This window comes from Choloepus didactylus, chromosome 5, assembly GCF_015220235.1.
Source record: "Choloepus didactylus isolate mChoDid1 chromosome 5, mChoDid1.pri, whole genome shotgun sequence".
Lineage (NCBI taxonomy): Eukaryota > Metazoa > Chordata > Mammalia > Pilosa > Megalonychidae > Choloepus > Choloepus didactylus.
This window is the reverse complement of record NC_051311.1, coordinates 165,717,922-165,741,584: the sequence shown is the minus strand read 5'-3', so window position 1 is coordinate 165,741,584 and position 23,663 is coordinate 165,717,922. Positions and strand designations below refer to the sequence as shown.

The 23,663-nt window shown below is 46.4% G+C and overlaps 1 protein-coding gene and 1 pseudogene across 1 annotated transcript; both read right to left on the bottom strand.

Annotated features, from left to right (window-relative positions):
* Window positions 1-73: 73 nt before the first annotated feature.
* On the bottom strand, window positions 74-5,987 carry LOC119535501. The gene is made up of 4 exons (XM_037837818.1): window positions 5,864-5,987; window positions 4,619-4,683; window positions 1,661-1,820; window positions 74-969 (listed from the first exon to the last, which is right to left on the bottom strand). The coding sequence occupies exons 1-4, from the start codon at window positions 5,985-5,987 to the stop codon at window positions 689-691; spliced, it is 630 nt and encodes a 209-aa protein (XP_037693746.1). The 3' UTR covers window positions 74-688.
* Window positions 5,988-13,636: 7,649 nt separating this feature from the next.
* On the bottom strand, window positions 13,637-13,881 carry LOC119535500 (annotated as a pseudogene).
* Between the last annotated feature and the right edge of the window lie 9,782 nt (window positions 13,882-23,663).

Genomic DNA, 23,663 nt, shown 5'->3' with positions numbered 1-23,663 from the left:
CAGTGTGGGACCTCCTCTCTCGGAAGGCTCAGTCTGCTCACCCATACAATGGGAGGTCAGTTTACGATGACCCAGTAAGGCTGTGGGTAAAGGTCAAATGACAGCCACCCAGGCTTTTCTAGAAGTAAACATGCAAGGGGCTAGATCTGAAACCTGAGAGTTGGAGTGGGTTTTGGGAGAGACCTGTTTTGTGCAGCTCGGGCAGGAAGCACAGGAAGATGGGGCATGTGTACAGGGGCAGCTCCTTCTCCAGGACCTGAGCAAAGTGCTCCAGGTCACAGCTGCCAGTGGGGTTGGCCAGAGCAGCCATTCTGGCCCGACCCTCAGTTCCTGGAGGCAGTAAGGTGGACAGTGAGCAGCTGGTGGCAGGGAGCCCCTGGGTGGTACTGGCCAGCTGACCCTCCACCTGCCCACCCATGCCTTCCCCCACACACCTGGCACCTCGACACCACAAACGGCCACACTGGCCATGTCCCACAGGCAGCTGAGTGTGCCCTCCATGGCGGACACGTTCTCTCCTTCCAGTGGAACGTGTCCCCAGTGCTGTCTCAGAAGCACAGGCAGCCCAGCTCGTCCATCACCAGCACATCGCCTAGGGAGGGGTGGTGTGTGGCAGAGCTTGGGCCTGCCCTGGCTCCTGACTCAGAGGTGTAGACCAGGCAGTCCTCGCTGGATCCCAAGGATTTGTTTACCACAAGGCCTGGAAGTGGGGGAGCCCTCGGGAGGTGTTCTCTGAAGGCGGCGGGGAGTTCCCCTCATTCCCCTCCCCCAGGAAGGGGCTACTAAGGGAGGAAGGGGGCTGTGAAGAGCTGGGGAGAGGTGTCCGCCCACAGGTGAGGTAGGCCTGGTCCTCTTTCCTGAAGCCATCCTTGGTGATCTTCTTGTTACTGTCACCTTGGTTGAGGTAGCTGTCGAAGCGGCACAGGGGGTCCTGCTGGAGGATGTGGCCCACCAGCTGGCCTGGCTCACCTGGGGGCAAGGAAGGCAGAGTCGGATTTGGAAACACCCCCAGGTTGTCTCTTCCACCTGTTCCTTCCACCCCTGAACACACCCTGTGTCCTGATCTAACTTCCATTCACACTGCTTCCCAGGAAATGCCCCATTTCTCCCCGTAGCCCAGGAGCACCCTCAGGGCAGGGAGCCTATCTGGGCATCTCTGACACTGGTAGACCCTCAGTAATGTCTGTCACTGAATGCATGGGAAGATGAACAAATAAACAATGGGTGGCCAAGTTCCACGTGGACAGTCTGAGCAAAGCTAGTGCTCACCGAGCCCCTCGTCTGTGCCTGGAGGAGCTTTACACTGTCACAGCTAATCCTCAGGTCAGCCTGATGGAGTGGGTGCTGCTTTCATCCCCATTTGCCGATGAGGAAACTCAGGCAGAAAGGCTCAATAACTCGTCCGTGTCCCAGAGCCAAGTGGCTGAGCCGGGATCAAACAGGGCAGCCTGGAGAGTCTTATCGAGTCAACACGAAAATGAATGAATGGACTGATGGAGGGATGGATGGATGGTGAAGGAATGAATGGATGAAAGAAATGAAAAACCTGTAGAACTAAGAGAAGAACTGACTGTTGGCCACTGGTCAGAATAGGGCTCCCCACCCACCGGCACCTGTGCTCTCTCTCCTGGAACACCCCCAACTCCAGCCCCACACAGACCTGGTTGGCAGGGAACACAGACACCACCAGGCCTCCAGATCAGCTCCAAGGTGTCCTCATTGACATGCACCAGCCGGATGGGGTACACGAAGGTCAGGATGCAGCTGTTGAAGCCACAGGCCCCCACCTGTGAAAACCAAGACTTGTGCCTGGACCAAGCCTAGGGATACAAGAGGGACTAAGATGGGCACAGTCTCAGCCCTAGAGGAGGTCACAGCCTAGTGGGACAGTCAGATGAGTGCACAGGCAATTCCAGTACCAGGCACAAAGTCCTGGGATGAGGGTGGAAAGCACAGGACCTGTCAACACACAGCAGAGGCACTTGACACAGGCTTGAGGGGAGGTGGGAGCCCGAGGGTGGGCTTCCTGAAGGAGGTGATGCCCATGCCAAGCCTTAAGAGTGTGGGTAGGCATTATGCAGGAAGTGGGGTGTTCCAGGTGGAGGAAGAGACTGTGCAGCTTCTACACCAGTGACCACTTATTTACCCTCCCCCCCTTCATGCCTGAACAGGGACCATCACATTGTCATTTCTGAATGAGGTTCAATCCCACCACACCTGAGGTCAGGAATTCTGTGGGATGACTCTGCATATTAAATAGCAACCATCTCATGCTCTCTGAATGCCTGCCATATGCCAGCCCTAGGCTGGGCACCATGAGGGCACCAGGGTGAATCAGCCACAGTCTCTGCCCTCAGGCAGCTGACAAAAGCACCAAGGAGACAGGACATGCATGCAAGGGAGCTTAAATAAGAATGACCATGACCACTAACTGAGCACTTCTTGCCACACTCTAGCTTCATGGCTTTACCCACTGTTATCTTTTCGATCCTCAGAGCCATCCTATAAACTAGGTGTTTTTACTGTCCTCAGTTTTATGGCTGAGGGAATAAAAAGTCAGATTTCCAGAGTAACAGAAGGTAAGAGGTAGAGCTGGGATATGAACTCAGATCTGACTTGACAGTCTAAGCTCTGAGCCACTAGTCAATGCATCAAGCTGAGCAGTTTCACAAGGAAAGTGTGAGAGCCAAAGGGGCAAGGCAGTCTGGGGTGTAGGGGGAGAGAGGTGCAGCCCCGGAACGCTGCCTGGAAGAGGTGGAGGGGAAGGCAGCCAGTGCAGGGAGATCAAGGAGAAGACCCAGCATGTCTTACACTGAAAAGGGGCTTGATGACTATTGAAAGTCTTGCCTCTCACCCCCTCCCCCAGCCAAAATTCGGACACAGCAGCTTCCTGCTCATGTCAGGCATAAATGAAGGCTCGCTCAACAAATCAAAGAACTGGATTTTGTGTGCTGGGCACTTTCACATACACTAGCCCATTAACCCTTCAGTGACCCCTGGAGTGTCCCATGGAAGTACCCAGTTTTCTGGCCCCAATGTCAGTGCTCTGTCCTCAGCCCATCTTGGAACCCCTCTGTGGGCGTGAGGAACCCACCTGTGATGCCCTTCTCAGGGGGACTGGGCAGGTGCTGGGGGCATCTTCCAGTAGGGGTCCAGGTGCTCTGTGCCAGAAGGCACTGCCCTGGGCTCCCAGGAGCCGGAGCAGAAGAGGCTCAGTGAGGGACCCAGGCCGGCAGGGATCTCACAGACAGCTGTAGGGGAGACAGGGCAGGTCAGCAGCTAGTCCAGGAAACCCCCTGTCCCAGGACCTCTGTTCAGGTCAGTGCCAGCCGTGTTGTCAGGGGAGACTGACTGGGCCACCCCCAGAGATGGTAAAGCCCCTGGGACTTCATACCAAGGAAGTTGCTGATTGCAGCAACATCCCCATTAGCAGCTGGCTCTCATCACAGCAGGTTCCTTACATGCCTTCTCCTGCTGACATGGCCCTATGAAGTAGGTACCAGTAACAGCTGATTTTTCAGATGAGGAAGTGGAGGCTGTGAGAATCGGAGGGTCTTGCTCACAGCTATAATGTGCTGGACCTGGGATGCAATGCCAGTTCTGCCTCACACCAAGGTTTGAGCACTTCACTGCTGTACTAACTACTCCATGGGGTCTAGTTAGAAGGGAGAAATGGGGGGGTCAGAGTCCAGCAGCCTTCGAGCCCCTTCAGAGAGTGGGAACCTTCTCTCAGGCTCCCCTGGGTCCTGCAGACACCCAGATAATCCTGTGCCCTGGACATGGGCCGGTCCTGGCCTGCTGAGACCCACTCCCTCTGGCTTCCTCATGTTTGTCCAAACCTCTCCCCTCTCCCCACTAAATCTTCCCCTTTCTGCATCTTAATAACCTTCCCTATTATCCTACAACCACAGCAGTGTCGGGAGAAAGAACACAGACACTGTAGTCAAATTTGAGTTCCTCCACTCACCAGCTGTGTGACCTTGGTGAGTTCCTCAAACTCCACTGAACCTCAGTCTCCTCATCCATAAAACCTATATGACAATCTCTACCTTACCCTATCTTTGTGAAGATTAAAGCTGCTGTTTCTAAAGTACCCAGCTAGCACACTGTCAGTGCTCAATGGAGTAGCAAATAAAACACAAGCTCTGAAGACAGCAGGGAATGGATTTGTGTTCCCATTTTACAGATGAGGCAAATGAGGCCTAATGAGTCTCATTATATCTGGGTGTTTGCCCAGCATCCCACACTGTGCTTAGCACTTCAGGTGAAGTATCTTCTTGAAAACAGGGCAAGGGAGGAACCAACGGTCTCAGGAAACTGAAGTTCAGAGAATTCACATCTCTTACTAGTATCTGCAGTTTACCAGCAGCAGAGCCCAGGTGGTCTGACTCTAGGGCTCCTACCCTTGCCCACTGAGCCACACAGCCTCTGCCACCTGGGGGTGGGTGGGCGGCACAAGGTCCTAAGGGACACTCCACTACCACTGCTCCCTCCCTGGAGCTCACTGGGGACCATCTCGCTGTCAAAGATGAGGGCCCCTGCCCTGGAGGTGGTCAGGCAGTGGCGCAGGGTGTCCCCTCTGGAGGTTGGTGCTGATGAGTGCCGCCTCCACACCCACCTTGGCCATGCTGAGCCACAGGTCCACGAACTCACTGTTCTCCATGAAGAGGGCAGCCACATCTCCTGAGGCCAGGCCCTGGGCTTACAGGAAGTTGGCCATGCTGCTCAAATAGTCTTCCAGCTGGCAGAAGTTCCAATGCATGTCTGTGCCCTGTAAGATCAGAGTTGTCTTGTCAGGATGGCATGGAACCATCAAAGTAAACAAAATGGGCATTGTCCACTGCAGCTGCAGGTACCGCCACACTTTTGCCTTCACTTTTAGGAGCACCAGGTCACCCTGTGTGACAGCAAAGGAGCCATGACTGCTGGGGAGTGGGGGTGGGAGCTAACACTCCAGCCAGCCCAGGGTGTGCCACTTCTGAGCACCGTCTGCCTGCCAGGTACTGCGTAAGCCCCACAACGTGCATCATCTCATTGATTCTTCACAACAATGAGCAGAGACTGGCATGATTACTCTCTGTACTGTACAGAGGAGGAAACTGAGGCCCCAGTGGGACAATGGCTTGTCCAGGGCTTCCTAGATGGGATATAGCCAACCCAGGATATCAACACCAAGCCTCTCTGGCTCCACAGTTCAACTTCTACCCTCTAAGCTCTGCTCTGAACCCGCTACTCTGTCAGAAGCCTTGCAGGGGTCTTCTGGTCCCCAAGTTAAAGTTCAAACTCCTAATTTTGGGCCCCTCAGAGCCCCTGATTTGAACTTGCCCCCCACCACTCATTACCACAGTAAATAAAGGATGGGTTTGCCAAGGGAGGGACTCTGTCTTGTTCACTGTCTCCTCCCCTGTATCCTGCTCAGCGCCAAGCACAGAGCAAGTTCAGTGTTTGTGGAACCACCTGGAAACATCCCCCTTCCCTGCACCTCCCACCTCTGACCCCCAGAACTCTGGCAGCTCTCAGACCTCGCTGCCTTTGCTGATCCTGTTCCCTCTGGTTGGAATACCCTCTCCTCACTTCCTTGGAGGTGCAATTCAAGTACAACTACTTTTCCTCCAAGAGGCCTCTCTGGTTCCCAAGCCCCTGACCTGAGGCTACCTCTCCTTGCTCCACACTCCCTGAGCTCAGCACCATGGTCACTCATCTCATTTTGTAATCAATGCAGATGGACAAATGCTCAGCCACCTATTCTAGGTAGAGGTCACTGCTGGGCACGGGGACACATTGGAGCGAGTCCACCAGGGTCTCTGTCCACATGGCACTGCCAGTTTAGGGCTTTACTGTGTACCCTTCTTATCTCCCTGACCAGTCTGAGCCTGGCCGAGGAGTGGACCTGCCTTGTTCCCACTGGGTCCCAGAGCCCAGCCCAGCCTCTGGCACAGAGGAGGAGAGAGCAGGTATTTTCGGTACAGGATGCCCCTGTGGACCATGTCTGACTTTCCTGGGGGAGTGGGTTCTCCAAGACATCTGACTCAGGGCCCTGCTTTAGGATGTCAGTGCCCCTCATGCCCTCCCTGACTCATGCCAACCCAAGGGCAGGGCCTTTCTCAGAGGATAGGTCTTCAACCTCTCAGGAGTTGCAGGTGTCCATGCAACACACCTGGGTGTTCAACGGATAACCTAGGCCCCAAGCCTGCTCCAGGCTAGGGAACTCAGCACAATTCCCCAAGAGGAGATTTTGACCTTGCAGATGGAGGTACTAAGTACTGCCACATAAAGTGTGTGGAGCAAAGCTGCGCCTTTGGGGTCCTGATGCCCTGTGCTGGCAGAGGCTATAGGGTCAGACCTGGGGAGATTTGGGGGATTAGAAACCTGGCAGGTCATGGGAGATTGAGCAAAGGGGTAGATGTGGAACTCACAAGACATCACATCTGAGAGTGGTGACAAACATCCAGATAAAGCACCAGCAGCCAGAGCCCAGGTAGAGGAGCAGCAGGGATAACCCCACCTGGGTCCAGGGTAGTTTCAGCACCAACTGGGAGAACAGCAGCACTCCCATCAGTCATGCCCCAAGCAGCATCATGGCCTGTGGGCATAGGGCAGCCAGCAGACCCAAAACCTAGGTCCCCCAACTCCTGGCCCAAACAGCCAGGGAACTGCTACTCCAAAGGGTCAAAATATGGTGAAGCTAGTGGCACTGAATAGGAATGCTGAGGTCAGGGATCCATTTCCAGGCTTGGCTCCCAGGGCTGGCTGGGAGAGGTAGGCTAGAGGCACGGGACTTAAGGTGAGGAGTCCAGGGGGGAGAGGCAGGAGGCTGGGTTCTAGTCCCCTAGTCCACCTTTGCCCACCACTTTGTGTGACCTTGGGAAAGTCCTTTTCCCACTTTAGGCTTTAGTTCCCTCCTCTGGGCAATGGGTGTAGTGAGACTTGCCATCAGAGGCCCTTTCAGCCAGAAAAGAGGAGTCCACTTTCCTGGATGCTTATCAAGGTGGGGAGCTTGACTCCCAACCCAGACACTCAGGCTGGTTCTGTGGATGACCAAGCCAAGCCACAAAACCCAAATGAGCAGCTTACTCGGAAAGGGGACCAGGTTCAGACCTTGTTCCCAGTCTCAGGCAGCTCCATGCTCTGCCTGCGATAGAGGACTGAAGAGCAAAGGGGTTGGAGCCTGAGAGGTGCCTGTGAGGTAAGGGGTAAAGGTGACTGAGGGAGAGGAAGAGGGCCTTGAAGGCACCCACACACATACACAGCCAGTGGCTCAGCTGAATCCTTGGGGGCTGGGGCTGAGAGCGAGGGAATGGCTGACTGTGCCACAAGGGCTGGCCTAGGATTAGGACTCTCAGGCTCTATCCCTGGTGCTTTACGGACTTATTTAAGGGGCAGCAATTGGGACTCAGTTTCCTTTCCGGTTCTCCTATTCCTGGGGAGAGGCTGAAGGTCATGGCTGTGAAGTAGCCTTAGTGCCTCCAAGCCAGATGACATGACAGGGGCCTAAGGAAGCCCTTTACAAACTACCCGCCCCTCTCGCAGAAAGCCCAAAGCTGGAAGAGCCGAACCAGCAGTGTCCCAACACTGATGCCTGGGTCTTCAGGGTCGGAGAACCTCTGGGCTCTCCGAGCCCACCAGGACAGGGTTCAGCCACTCTGGAAGTCAGTCTGGCAGTTCCTTAGAAAACTAGATATAGAGTTACCATTCAATCCAGCGATTGCACTTCTCGGTATATACCCGGAAGATCGGAAAGCAGTGACACGAACAGATATCTGCACGCCAATGTTCATAGCAGCATTATTCACAATTGCCAAGAGATGGAAACAACCCAAATGTCCTTCAACAGATGAGTGGATAAATAAAATGTGGTATATACACACGATGGAATACTACGCGGCAGTAAGAAGGAACGATCTCGTGAAACATATGACAACATGGATGAACCTTGAAGACATAATGCTGAGCGAAATAAGCCAGGCACAAAAAGAGAAATATTATATGCTACCAGTAATGTGAACTTTGAAAAATGTAAAACAAATGGTTTATAATGTAGAATGTAGGGGAACTAGCAATAGAGAGCAATTAAGGAAGGGGGAACAATAATCCAAGAAGAACAGATAAGCTATTTAACGTTCTGGGGATGCCCAGGAATGACTATGGTCTGTTAATTTCTGATGGATATAGTAGGAGCAAGTTCACAGAAATGTTGCTATATTAGGTAACTTTCTTGGGGTAAAGTAGGAACATGTTGGAAGTTAAGCAGTTATCCTAGGTTAGTTGTCTTTTTCTTACTCCCTTGTTATGGTCTCTTTGAAATGTTCTTTTATTGTATGTTTGTTTTCTTTTTAACTTTTTTTTCATACAGTTGATTTAAAAAAGAAGGGAAAGTTAAAAAAAAAAAAAAAAGATGTAGTGCCCCCTTGAGGAGCCTGTGGAGAATGCAGGGGTATTCGCCTACCCCACCTCCATGGTTGCTAACATGACCACAGACATAGGGGACTGGTGGTTTGATGGGTTGAGCCCTCTACCACAGGTTTTACCCTTGGGAAGATGGTTGCTGCAAAGGAGAGGCTAGGCCTCCCTATGGTTGTGCCTAAGAGCCTCCTCCCGAATGCCTCTTTGTTGCTCAGATGTGGCCCTGTCTCTCTAGCTAAGCCAACTTGAAAGGTGAAATCACTGCCCTCTCCCCTACGTGGGATCAGACACCCAGGGGAGTGAATCTCCCTGGCAACGTGGAATATGACTCCTGGGGAGGAATGTAGACCTGGCATTGTGGGACGGAGAACATCTTCTTGACCAAAAGGGGGATGTGAAAGGAAATGAAATAAGCTTCAGTGGCAGAGAGATTCCGAAAGGAGCCGAGAGGTCACTCTGGTGGGCACTCTTATGCACACTTTAGTCAACCCTTTTTAGGTTCTAAAGAATTGGGGTAGCTGGTGGTGGATACCTGAAACTATCAAACTACAACCCAGAACCCATGAATCTCGAAGACAGTTGTATAAAAATGTAGCTTATGACGGGTGACAATGGGATTGGGAAAGCCATAAGGACCACACTCCACTTTGTCTAGTTTATGGATGCATGAGTAGAAAAATAGGGGAAGGAAACAAACAGACAAAGGTACCCAGTGTTCTTTTTTACTTCAATTGCTCTTTTTCACTCTAATTATTATTCTTGTTATTTTTGTGTGTGTGCTAATGAAGGTGCCAGGGATTGATTTGGGTGATGAATGTACCACTATGTAATGGTACTGTAAACAATCGAAAGTACGATTTGTTTTGTATGACTGCGTGGTATGTGAATATATCTCAATAAAATGAAGATTAAAAATAATAATAATAATAATAATTATAAAACCCACTCTATGCGAGGTTGTGGGATATCTTGCAATCTCATCCATTCGTATTTGAGGATAAAGTTGTTAACACATTTTAAAGGAAATTTTGCAATAATTTTTAAAATTTGAAATGAGCATACCCTTAATCTCAGCAACTTATTATAAGATAGTAGACTAGTGAAAATTAATTTATACATAGGGAAGTTCATTGCACATAAATTTGGTGCTAATATACATATCTATGAATGAGAAATGCTTAAGATATTTGTATTTCATCTACAAAACAGTCATAGAGTCATTCTACAAATGGCATGGATGTGTATTATGGAAATGGTAAAGAGCCGTTTAAAAGATTGTTAGGTGAAAGGTAACTTGCAGAGACCTCTGGAAGCTGGCAGATAGCCTGAAGTTGCAATTGCCAATGAATCATTTCCATTGGGATGCAAAGATTCTTTACTTATCTTAACACATGTAAATGATTAGGAGTCCTCATAAGCTGTGAGGACCAGAGACCCCTCAAAGTTGGGATTTGCTTGGTGATGGAGATGCCAATGAATGAAAGCCATTTGGATGGAAAGAGTCTAGATTTATTTTAACAACAGGTGGTGCAAGAAAGGCCCTGCAAGCAGTGTGGCTCTGAGTCTTCTGGAATCTGATAAGCAGCACATGGCCTTGGAGTTGGCAATGATTGAATGTCTTTGGGATATGAAGGCCCTCCGCTTATTTTTTTTTAATTTAGTTTTATTGAGAAATATTGACATACCATATAATCACCCATGGTGTACAATCAGCTGTCACAATACCATCTTACAGTTGTGCCTTCATCACCCCAGTCTACTTTTGAACATTTCTTACACCAGAAAGAATCAGCATCAGAATAAAAAGTAAAAAACAAAACACATTCCCCTCCATCCCACCCTATTTTTCATTTAGGTTTTGTCCCCATTTTTCTACTCATCCATCCATACACTGGATAAAGGGAGTGTGATCCACAAGGTTTTCACGATCACACTATCACCCATTGCAAGGTACATTGTTATACAATTGTCTTCAAGAGTCAAGGCTACTGGGTTGGAGTTTGGTAGTTTCATGTATTTACTTCTAGATATTCCAGTATATTAAAACCTAAAAACTGTTATCAGTATAGTGAATGAGAATGTCCACCAGAGTGACCTCTCGACTCCATTTGAAATTTTTCAGCCACTGAAGCTTTATTTCATTTCATTTCATACCCTCTTTTGGTCAAGAAGATGTTCTCAATCCCATGGTGCCAGGTCCAGATTCATCCCCGGGAGTTATATCCTGCATTGCCAGGGAGATTTACATCCCTGGGAGTCAGGACCCACATACAAGGTGGCTTAGTTAGAGAGAGAGGACCACATCTGAGCAACAAAGAGGCACTCAGGGGGAGACTCTTAGGCACAGTTATAAGCAGGGTTAGCCTCTCCTTGCAGCAACAAGCTTGACAGGGGCAAGCCCCAAAACAGAGGGCTCAGCACATCAAGACGTCAGTCCCCAATGTTTGTGAGAACATCAGCAATAATCCAGCTGAGGAAGTCCAACACCTCTGCATCCTCCCCAGATCTTCACAGGGGCCCTGAATATATATTTTTAATCTGCACCCAAATTACTTTTGGATGTGTTGCTATTTCATTCTAATTTATACAGACCTATCATAGCTCACTTCCTATTCAAAGTTCCATGTAATTGTAGTGTTTGAACCAACTGATTGTGGAAGTTATATTGTTTAGAAAATATAGATCCTACACCAAATAAACATCTCTTCCCTTGGTCTCACATGGAAGTTGAAGTTTGAACACAGTCAGTTTCAAACCTTTGGCCCAATTTCCTCTAGTCTTGACCAGATCTGCTTTATTCATATCTCTAACAGAAGTCTGGGCTCTGTTTTGGCTTTTTTTTTTTTTTTAACAGTTGCTATATGTGTAAATACTGATATTCATATCTGCCAAGCTCTAGCTCTGAGTTTCAAGTGTAACACAGATACCCAACATTCTAGAGACCAATCAGGTTATACCTTAAGGTATGAACATCTCAGAGTTTGGAGATAGCCATTACAATTCAGGAATAGATTTGACTGCTGTAAGAGCTTACAATCTAGGGGCCATTTCAATAATCATTTCCCTGTTAGGCTGTGCTCTAAGATTTAATTCTGAATAACAACAGGTGGTGCAAGAAAGACACTCAAGCAGTGTGGCTCTGAGCCTTCTGGAATCTGATAAGCTTCACATGGCCTCGGAGTTGGGAATGATTGAATGTCTTTGGGATGTGAAGTCCCTCCACTTAACACATGTAGATGATCGGTCATCTCTGTAAGTGGCAAGACCAGGGACCCCTGGGAGCTGGTAAATGCCTTGGCAATGGATGTACACCAGTCACAGGATTACATATTGAAGAGTTATTTCTTCCCCTTGAGACATGGCATGAATGAGAGTATCAGGAATATGTTGTCATTCATTCCTCAAGGACAACTATTAATTTTCAGATTGCTTGGAACATATAGAAGGGAAGGAACATGTTTGTGCATGGAACTCTCACCCTCATGAATGTATCATGTAACCAGCTCCCTTCTCTGGGAAGGAGCAAAGTGATGTTCTTCAAGGTGGATGTAGACCAAATACAGGCAAATATGTGAAAGAGCTGTATCCTCCCTTTGACATATGATGTCAGGAAGAGTGCCAAGAATAAGTCTGTCATCCAGTCCTCAGGGACCAATTGGATATGATATTGGAAGGAAGACACATTTGATACTCACATCTTCAGGGGGAAAGAATGATGTATTTCAGAGGATTTTTACCCTTACTGTATCTTCCTGATGGTGCCTCACAGAGGATTTATGCATGGAGAATGATGGAAACTGCATCCCACGCCAGCATGACTGAGGATGAATGAAGTTAGTTTGAATGCACTGAGCTCTCAGCAGTGTGTCCAGGTGGATGTGGACCAAGCACAGATTTCCATACGAAAGAGTTATGTTTTCCTCTCAAGACATGATTTTTTTTTTTAATTTTAAATTAATTTAAATTTTTTTTATTAGAACAGTTGTAGGTTTACAGAAACATCATGCAGGAAATCCAAAGTTCCCCTGTATCCACCTCTCACACACAGAATATTCATTTTTGTAAACTCAGTTCACATGAGGCTGCTTCCTGGGAGAGATTATTTTTTTAGACTTAAAATTCAGCTTTATTTATAAATGTTCTCCTGTAAATGAAGATGTCATTCCATTCCTTCAAAATACTATAACATTATTTCCAAAAAAAATTATGTAATTTTAATCTTTTTGCACAAAACTGTATTAAGGGATGAGCAGATAACCTCACAAGATGATCTTAGACATAAAAATAAAATCAAGCATGCAACTTATCCAGCATGAATGTTCAATTGTCAGACAGAATGAAGAATTAAACTCACACCTTCACACTTCTACCAGGAAATGAAAGCATGAAAAATTTTGGAGAAAATCCTTCACAATAAACATAGTCGTTTATGTAAAATGGTTGAATTGTGATTGCTTAGGATTGCTCTTGTAGGCTTACATTTATGCTGATTTAAAAAATGATGTTATCATTGTAAAATGGGCACAGACTTTTCTACACAAATTTTCTACCAATGGAAATACTTTCTGTTCTCATCATTAAGACAAGTCAATAAAATAACAAATGTGAGAAAGAACTTAAAAGCACAATCATCATGTGACTGACTGACTTACAAAATTAGAATTCTCCCTGAAATCAGGGAGTAATGCTCTTCAAAATTACTATAAATTTGACTTTTCCATAGCTGAGACAATATGTAGTCAAAAATTTTAACTGAAAATTTAAAATTATTATTATATATATAATAGATTTTTTAAATCCTTCAAATTTTATCTAGGGGGGATAATCATTCTCACAACATAGCTAAGTCATAAGGAATGTCAAAAAGTTAGGAAAACAACAACAAAACAAACTCATCCCTGAGAAGTTAGAGAAAGAAAAATCTCTTTGGACATAGACACGACAGTCTAGTACCTTTTTAACAAACTTCTCCACAGCATGGACTATTATTAACAGCCAGCATTTCAATTCTCTATAGTTACTGCCTGTGTTTTCTTGATCTGATCTTTTTGTGATGAAAGTACAAGCGCAACATTTTAAAAAATCAGATGAATAGGAACTCTTATTTTATTGTCAGCCTTACATTTTTGTCAAGTCAAGGTTGGCCAGCTAAGATATCTAGATTCCAATAATGACTGAAGTAATAACTTCTGTTGCATCTTTTCTTCCAAGTCTCCATTTCCCCCATGGATCTTCACTCAAAAAATAAAAGTAATACAAATGCAGTTGAGTTTACTATTATCAATGGCAATCTCTTCATGGTTCTTCCAGATTGAATAAGATTCATTAGCTGAGATTTGATTCCTGGCTTCTCTCTGAATCCTCCAATTCCCGGGTCTGTTCCCAGCCAGTGTTTCTGAGGAAGTGCTCCTTGTGCTGTACGGCGATGGCATTGACCCAGAGCAGGGCTGCCTGCAGCGAGTACAGGGTAAAGGCCATGGCTCCAAGAGCCACCCTGGGCCCAACAGCTCACACTCCTGCCACTGCTTGAGACATGGTGACACCACAGTCTCCCTGGGAGACAGTTTTGTGTTCACTGCATGTGAAAAAAATCAAGGTTCTCAGCTAGAAAGCTGAGGAGCAAACCCTGGGCCTGAACAAATCTCACAAATATAAGTGATGCTTATCCCCATTCTATAGATGAGGAAAAGGAAGCCTAGGAGGGGTTAAGGACTTGCCCCAGATCACATGACCTGAGTGCCTAGATCTGAGCTCATGAGCCAGTGTTCTGGACCACTGGGCTCTATGCCTCTCCTACCGGCCACTTACCTTCTGCCAAACTCCTACGGTTTCCAGGCTCACCCCTGGCCTGGCCCACTTCCAGGTTATCTCCTCATCTGACTTCCTCACCTCTGGGCCAGGCTTTCTCCATAAGATCATGTGTAGCCCACTTGCCAACACAGGACTTAGCAGCTAAGCCAACTACTTTGGGCTCCTGCCCTGTCAAATTTTCTGCTAGAATACTTACTTGCATAGGCCCTCTTCAAGGGCCAACAACGATTACCTCACTGAGCCTTGGAACCCAGCCCCTGCTGTAACATCAGACTCTTAAAAACTACTTCTTGGTCCTCTGAATCTTGCTATTTAGACCTTGCAGTCTCTTTCCTCTGTATTTCATGACTCGAGAAATATCTGTCTCCTCTCTGAGTGGTGACTGAGAGCTCCTGTCATGTGACTCAACATGATGAAGTTAGAAATAATCTAAACATTGAGCATTCACAAACTGATTACATGTCTAGTCACAGGATATATGTAAGGGAATACAGGTCTTACTGATGGGCATGATTTTCAGTATTATAATGAGGTATAGGTCACCTATAGGTTAAGGTTTAAGCTACAATGCACGTCAGATGGGCCAATTTTGGTGAGAACTAGCTTTATCTATTAAGATAGCTTAGGAGTTGGGGTGAGTTAGTTCTGGGCTGACTCAAGTTCTTTCATGAATAAACAGTAAGGGGCTCTCTACAAGACTGCAGGACTTCAAAGTTGCAAAACAAGATAAAGGGGTTCAAGTGGGGCCAGTCAAGAATTATCATAAGACTTTACAAAGTAAAGATTATATAGTTACACAATAAACCATTATCATGAAAGATCAAGGCATCTGGCTTTGAGTTTCAGTAATTTCAGGTTTTACTTTTGTCTATTCTAGAAAACTAGAAAGTAAAAAGGCATCTATATAATGATTCAGTAACTATAATCATTTGTTAACTCTAACTCTCAGTTACATTAGCATCACTGAATATTAACCAGTTCTCTTAAGGGCTGATGCAAACTATTTCTCTTCCCTTGGGGAGAGTCCTAAAGTATATTATCAGAATCCTGAAATCCAAAACAGGGAAGCCAGCTGTTCTAGTTTGCTAATGCTGCAGAATGCAAAACACCAGAGATGGATTGGCTTTTATAAAAAGGGGGTTTATTTTGGCTACACAGTTACAGTCTTAAGGCCATAAAATGTCCAAGGTAACACATCAGTAATCAGGTACCTTCACTGAGGAGGGCCAATGGTGTCCGGAAAACCTCTGTTAGCTGGGAAGGTCCAAAGTTCTGGTTTCAAAATGGCTTTCTCCCAGGACGTTCCTCTCTAGCAAGCTTGCTCCTCTTCAAAACATCATTCACAGCTGCACTCAGTCCAGTCTCTTTGAGACAGCTCATTTATATGGCTCCACTGATCAAGGCCCACCCTGAATGGGTGGGGCCATGCCTCCATGGAAATATCCCATCAGTTATCATCTACAGTTGGGTGGGGCGCATCTCCATGCAAACAACCTAATCCAAACGTTCCAACTTAATCCCCACTATTATGTCTGCCCCACAAGATTGCATCAAAGAATATGGCTTTTTCTGGGGGACATAATACATTCAAACTGGCATACCAGTCCTAGTGGCTTCCTACAAATCAAGGTTTCCTTACCATTGTTCAAAGATAAGAATCAAAGACTGAATTCCTGAAAATTAGGTGTGCGCATGTTTTTCTGGGGAGAGTGTTCATCACATTCATGAGATTTTCAAAGGCCTCAGAGTGCAAAATAAGTTAATAACTGTTTAGTAATGAGAAAAATGATCAAATATTTGCCCCCCAGATTTAAACTTTTAAACAGAAAGACCATAGATTTAATGCACTTAGAGTAAGGGTGGTTGACCTGGGCAGTCGGTCTCAGGCAGAATTCATGGAAAGCAACCCAAAGAATTCTAGAACTCCCCTGGGTAGTGCAGGATTGACCCTTAAACATGTAGAAACAAGAGAGACTGACCTGGAGATGCAGATTTTTCCTTTGAGTTCTCCGTGGTTCTGCCATTGCCCTTTGGGAAGGATTGATCTTGAAACGCCATGACCTGCTAAAGGGTTAGCTTCAGGCCTTGAGGCCAGGGCTGCTCTTGTGACTGAATATTCCACAGTACCCAGGCCTTGCATCACAGCCCTGGAGTCAAAATGGTAAACATCAGTCTTCCCTCCCCATTCTTGAATGTTCCCCACAGCCAGAGGCCCTGCGTTCTTTGGAGCAGATGACATCTCAGGGCCTGAGAGGCCCCAGAACTTGCCCTGGGACTACCCCTACTGGACAGTAATGTTCTTGGAGCAGTTTAGTGATAGGAGAGCCTCTCGGACTTGCATAAAGAGTGAGTCTCCCTAGAGGAGAGCGCGTGGACAGTGTAGCAGGTTGTTCACAGCAAAAGGGCCACACGCTAATAAGGGATTTTGGTTCCTCTGGTGAAGCAAGTAAATATAATCTTGTGGGTGTGTATGTGAGTTGTTTCCTTTGATCTATATCATTTAATTTTTAGAGAATTTTAGATGTATTTTATTGGGATAAAATTCATGTACCATGAAATTCACAAGTTTGAAATTCCAGAAATGTTCACCACCCTAAAAAGAAACTCTTTCCCCATGAGCAGTATTACTCCCAATTCTCCCCATCCTCCAGCCCCTGGCAACTACTAATCCACTTTCTGTCTTTATGGATTTGCCTATTCTGGATATTTCATATACATGGAATCACACAATGAATAGCCATTTGTGCCTGGCTTCTTTCAGTTAATATACTGTTATCCATATCATAGCATGTATGAGAACTTCATTACTTTTTATTGCAGAATAACATTCCATTGTATATATATGCCATATTTTATATACCTGTTTATCAGTTAATAGCCATTTGGGTTGTTTCCATTTTTTGGCTCTTATGAATAATGTCAAAACATTTGTGCACAAGTTTTATATTCATCCAACATTTTATTTTGGGGGACATTCATGTGCAAGATTTGTGACAGTATGTTTCCAAATGCCTTGGGTATATACTTAGGAGTAGAATTATTGAGTTATTCATGTAATTTTTTATGGTTTGACACTTGCATCATTTAATCTACAACACACTCTATAATCCAGAGTTCCAAGACACTGAGTATTTATTTCTTTGAATACAACAAAGTCTGTTTCCTTAGTCTTTGGAGCCACTCTGCCTAGTTGCATGTCCCCATCTAACTCTCGACACTCCCTGTGGCCAGTGCTCATCAGGGCTTACTATTGTATGTACAGAGGTGGGCCATGGATCTAGTGGATGGCTGCCAGAGTTTCCTGATGGTTCAGGTCAAGTGGTGTATTATTAGTGTTCTCTAGAGAAACAGAACTAACAGGAGATATCTGCAAATATGAGATTCTATAAGTGTCTCATGCTACTGTGGGGCTGCATGAGTCCCAATCCCTTAGGGCAGGATGCACAAGTCCAAATTCCACAAGGCAGGCACCAAGTTGGTAACTCTGATGAACATCTTCAGTGAACTCCCCAGAAGAGACTGACTGGCTGAAGAAGTGAAATTTCTCTCTCTTCTCCCTTAAAAGTCTTCAACTGATTGGGTTAAATCCTGCTGATTGCATTATCTCATTGAAGAAGACACTCCCTTCTTGAGGTAATCAGCCACAAATGCAATCAGTTGACTGATGATGTAATAAATCAGCCTTCTGGTTTATTTACCAGTGACAAATGTCCTTGCAGTAATGGTTAGGACATTGGTTGCTTGAACAGCTATGTGGGCACCATCACCTGGCCAAGTTCACACATGAATCTAAACATCTCAGGGGGACATCTCTTGGAAAAACATCTTCAGATATTCCATTACCACCCTTTGCAAGGTACATACCTTTGTATTCTTCCCTCAATCTTAGTTTTCATTTTCTATGCTACCCTTCATTGTGTTTACAGGAATTGTATTTAGCAGTCAAGAAATGTTAAAGTAACATTTCTTTTTTGACTGTCCTTCACATCCAGGCTTGTTGCTTTTTTTTCTTTTACCATATTCCTTTTAAAACCAATTGAAACATAAGTTACATAACATAAAACTTACCCTTTTAAAGTGTTTATTTCAGTGATCTGTAGAATATACACTAAGTTGTGCAGTGATCACCTCTTCCTATTTGCACACAGTCATTTAAAAAATTTTTGTGGTAAAATATAAATAACATAAAACCCATTTTAACCACTTTCAAGTTCACAATTCAGTGATTTTAAGTACTTGGACAATATTGTCTATTTCTCACTGCTATCTACATCTGGAACATTTTCATCATCCATAAGAGAAATTCTGTACCCATTAAACAACAACTCCAAATACCCCACCCACTATCCCCTGGTAACCTTCATATACTTTCTGTTTCTGTGTATTGGGCTGTTCTAAATTATTTGTGAAATCATACTTTGAAAGTGATCACTGTTATGTATGTATGTTAAAGTTCACAATAAAAAAAGTTATGAGATCATTTCATTCTCCTGCTCAAAATCCTTTAATAGTTTTCCAAATCAGAGCAAAAGCCGAAGTCCTTTCAATGAGCCTTACTTTTAGTACATGATGTGGCCACCCACTGTTTCTCGGATCTCATTTATTATTTCCTCCTTCCTTATTCTTCTTCCTTTATATATATTACGTTCTACTTCCTTTATGTATGTTCAGCTGTGCAACCTCCTACCTTTTGCAAACTGCAGGCAAGCCATTAGCTCAGGGCCTTTGCACTTGCTATTTGTTCTGCAAAGATCTCTTCCCTCATATATTCTACTTGGCTACTTCCCTTATCTCTTTCAGATCTTTACTCAAAAAACGCCATCGTTCCTGACCTCAATATTAAAAGTAGCAACTCCCTAAACACTTCTCCATTCCCCTTCCTCTTCTATTTTCTCCATATTGTGAGAAACAGAAAGTGTATTTGTAATTACTGTATGTTTATTTGTTTATTTCTATTTTCCCTCACTCTCTACTAAAATATGGGCTCCAAAGGGCAGAGATTTTTCTGTTTTGTTCACTGCTGCATCCACAATTTGTAGAACAGTGCCTGGCACAATTAAGAGCTCAATTAACTATTACAATTACAAATTACAACTATTAGGAAGAATTCTCCAAGTGTGGAATTAAAACTAAAGTTCACTAACCCCTTATTTATAAAAAGCTTTCAGAGATGGAAGCTGGGAGAGATGTTCTTGGCCTTTCACACTGTTCCAAGCGTTTGTCCACCATTTACTGAGTACCAGTTGTGTACCAGATACTGCTGGGTGCTGGAGAAACAAGAGGGGTAAGAACACAGGACCTCACCTGCCAAGCCCTGCAGCCACAGCTCACCACAAACTTCCATTTCCTTTCCCTCTCTGCCAGTCCACACAGCCAAGCCTTCTCATCAAATTTCACATGAATATCCAAAACGAATGACATTCTACAAAACAACAGACCTGTGCTCTTCAAAGTCAATGTCATGAAAGGCAAGGATAGAATGAAGAACTATTCCAGATTAAAGGAGGTGATGAGACAAGATAAGAAAATGCAACCTGTGATCCCTTCATGCATCCTAAATCAGGGAGAAATTGTAATAAAAGATGAGACAACTGGTGAAATTTGAATACAGGCTGTAGATTCAACAATAGTATTTTATCAATGTCAAGTTCCCCCATTTCAGTCTTTGTACTATGGTTCTGTAATAGAATGTTCCTGTTCTTAGGAAATCCATGTGAAAGTATTTAGGAGTAAAAGGCATAAGTTTGAGGGATGAAGCAAATGTGGCAAGATGCCAACAGTTGGTGAATGTGAGCGAAAAGTGAAAATACATAGAGAGAGAGAGAATGTCCAATGGTGCTGTCGGACCAGGAGAGATTTTTAGAAAACCCTTAGGTCTTGCCTTAGGGCATCTGTTCCCAGAGGATCAGTAGACCATATGGAAGTTTGTGACTTTTAGAATTGATGAATTCTTTTTGGTCTGAGTGCAGGAATTATAGGGGTAAAAGAAAGAGTGCATTATAGCTGCAAGGATTGAGGTGCTTTTTTCAGACGAACTAATTGTAAAGTCTGTGAGGTTAACCAAACAGATGAGTGACCGGGACATTCTGCTCCTGGTCTCTTCTAAAAATCGACTGTGCACCCAACCATATTCACTGGGCCTGGGCCCTCTGCTAGACACTGGAGAAGACAGATGAACAAGACGCAGTGCACACTGAGGGAGGAAGGCCCCTCTGAAGGGAGCGAGGTAGAGTGTGGCAACATTCTAGATGCTCAGCTGAAGTAGAGGTTGGTTCAGAGTGAACCTGAGGATGGAGAAAGTGGCCTTTGGTGCTGGCTTGAAGGGTAAAGGTGGGTGGTATTCATCCATGTGGAGAGTGGGGGAAATGGGAATTCCAAGCGCCGGGAGCAGTGCAGGTAGGGGCTGGGATCATAAGCTCACAAAGCACCTTCTAGGGAGGCAGGGAGCCTGGAGTGGAGGGTGCTGGGGCTGCATGGGACTGGGAGATGACCGCTGACCTCTTCCAGATGTGATGCTCCCTCCTTAACTAATTTGCCCAACAGACATCTGCCAAGGCAGAGGAGGGGGGCTGGAATGGGGCCAAATCCTGTTTGCGGTAGGCAGGGGAAAGGGACTGGGAGAGGGTGCCGCTGGTTGGTGTCAGAAAGATTTTTCAGATCATCAGGCCTGTTCACACCCAGTCATCAGGTCTATCAGCTGTTGTGACTTGCCTGGCTGACTTAGAGGAGAGGTGGCACGCCACGGGGAGGGGAGCACAGCCCTAGAGGAGTTGTGAATCCATGTGTTTTGCTTTTGCTCTGTCAATGATCCAGTCATTCAGGGGATCTGGCACCTCAGTTCTTCATGGGAAAAACATTCTGCTCTACATGTTCTAAGATTCTGTACCTAGGTCCTCTATAAGGCACAGCAACTAGAAAAATTTAGGGGAGAATTACTTTTCCCTCAAAAGTGCTCAAAAAATACTTTGTCCCCTTCTGTTCTTTGCTTGTCTAATCCTAGAGATCAGTGGGAAACCAGGATGCCTGGTGGGACCCAGTTCCCGACAGGGTCTGTGGTGAGGCGCGCCAGCCTCCTCCTCCAAAGTCCCGAGCCTAGCCAGCTGCGGAAGCCCTGCTATTACCTAAAAGATTCAGTTGTGGAAATTAGCAAGGCAGGTTCCAGGGTCAAAGGTCAGAACAGATAGTAAACTTCCCGAGACAACTTTGCTCACCTTCAGCTCTCTCAGGCTCCACAACACTTCCCTCTGAGGAACAAAGCAGATTTGGGTTTTCAGAGGCCAGAGCCTGAGTGTCCAGAGAGCAGGGAGCCCTTTCCCGAGACAGGTGTGGCCTCTTCCAGCCCAGGTCCAGCTTCCCTAGTCAGGCCTTGGCTCCCTCAGTGTCTTCCCTTGTCAAGCATCGGCTTGTCTACCATCTTTCCCATGAGAAAAGGAAGAAAGGAGGAGGACAACCCAAGAAAAAGGCAGCCGGCTATGCTGATCATATCTACCTCTCTCTCACTGCCCTCCTCTGCCCAGCAGGGGCCGAGGGTTAGGGTCACTCTGGGCATAAACTAGCTTTCTGAAAGAATAATGTCTTTCTTCTCCCTGACTTTGACATACCTTCCTTCTACCTGCTGTGGCTGTCACAGGTCAGAGCCTGAAACTGTTCCTCAGCCCCGGGGAGAACAAAGTCCTCATGTCCTCATGAAGGAGTCTGTGCAGGCCCTGCTTTGAGTTTTGCTGCCCAAATGCTGCAGAGTGGCCAGAGGCCTGGGCAAGCCGTGTCTATGCCCCAGAAAGGCTGCCAGCATGTGTGACAGTCACTCCAATGGCACCAACACCTGTCCTACTCACTCCGCACCCGTGTCCATGGCCTCACTGCCACAGGATCCCAGCGCCCTCTTTCCTGCATGTCCCCCTAACCCCTGCTCTGTTCTGTGACAGGCGCCCAAAGACCGCGCCACTCCTGCTTCATCTGCTGATGACACCGTACTTCCTGGCGGTGTCCGTCTCCTCTGTGCTAGTTCCCCGGGTACTAGCATGGCATCACCTAAGGTTTGCACCTCTTCCTCCTTTCCCTGCTGCCCCACTGTATCTTCACCACCCCTCCTTCCTAGAAGTCTATACCTACTTTGGATTCTCCTCTGCTTTCTCTGGATAACTTGGTTCCTAGAGCCAAGCTTTCTTCCTGAGGGCTGGGATTGGGGAGCCCAACACTGGGCTTTTCCTTAAGGTCTGGGAAAGGGGTGAGGTTACTGGAATTTGCTTGGTTTACCCTACCTCATGCAATTCTTATCGGAAACTGAATGAACACCTCAAGCATTTCTTCCCAAATAGATCTATGATGCAGACAATGGTCCTCTCACCTTGGATGAAAACAAGTGAGTGTCTCTTATGGGGGCAGCAGTCCCTAGACTGTGAGTGTTGGGATGTGCCACTGCCCATGACCCTCTCTTTCCTGTGAGTTGCCTTTAGCCCTGACCCATGTGCCTTCATCCTCAGGACCGTGTCATCTACTGAGAGCCTGCAACAGATTTCCCAGGAGCTCAATGGGCTCGTGTCTGAGGTATGCCAGAAATTGGGGCCCAGGAGTGGAGAGACGATGAAGGAAAGTAGGATAGAAAGAAACCTCCTTCACAATAGGGAGGGCAGCACGGTATTGTGGAAAGATCATGGGGCCTACTGACTTGGTGGGTAATATTTGGTCAGTCCTTCTCTGAGCCTCCTTTTTCGATGCTGTAAGAGTTGGGCCATAAGTTACATCTCATCCTACTGCAAAAAGTACATAATGAGAGCTACTTAGGAGGGGAGGAAGGATGGGAAGATAAGAACCATGAAAATATGGCATATAAGGGAATACAAGAAGAGGGGCCCAAGTTTGGCAGAAAATCTCTTGCCAGTTAGTGGGGAAGAAAGGAAGTCAGAGGGCTTAGACATGGCTGGGGACAATGAGCATCTCCACGTGAGCTCTTTCAATCTCTTCTAGTCTTCATCCAACATCAATCGGGAGGGCCTAGCATCTTCTGCTAAGATGAAAGATCTGGAGGTAAGTGGCCCTGGACTGTGGCCCAGTGACCCTGCAGGCCAGTCTCCCCATTTCCTCCCACAGTGGGGGCTGGGTACCCAGCTGCCAGCTGAGACAGCACCAGACACCCCCAACCCTGATTGCTCTACCTCTCCCCCAACTCTCTTCCCACTCCTCCTCTTCTCTGCATGTGCCTCAGCACCGATGCCAAGAGCTCTCAGTAGCCCTGGATTCCAGCGATCTTATAAACAAGCAACTCACTAACCAGATAGAGGAATTGGTAAGAGTTCAGTGGGGTCCCCTGAGGACATCCTGTCAACCATGGGCTCCAGTTTCCCAATAGGTCTCTGAAGAAAGGGGCTGGGATCCCTGGTACCAAGAGAGAATGGGGTGCTGGGGGGCCTATGTCTCAGCTGGAGGGACCCAGATCCTGAGCATGCAGC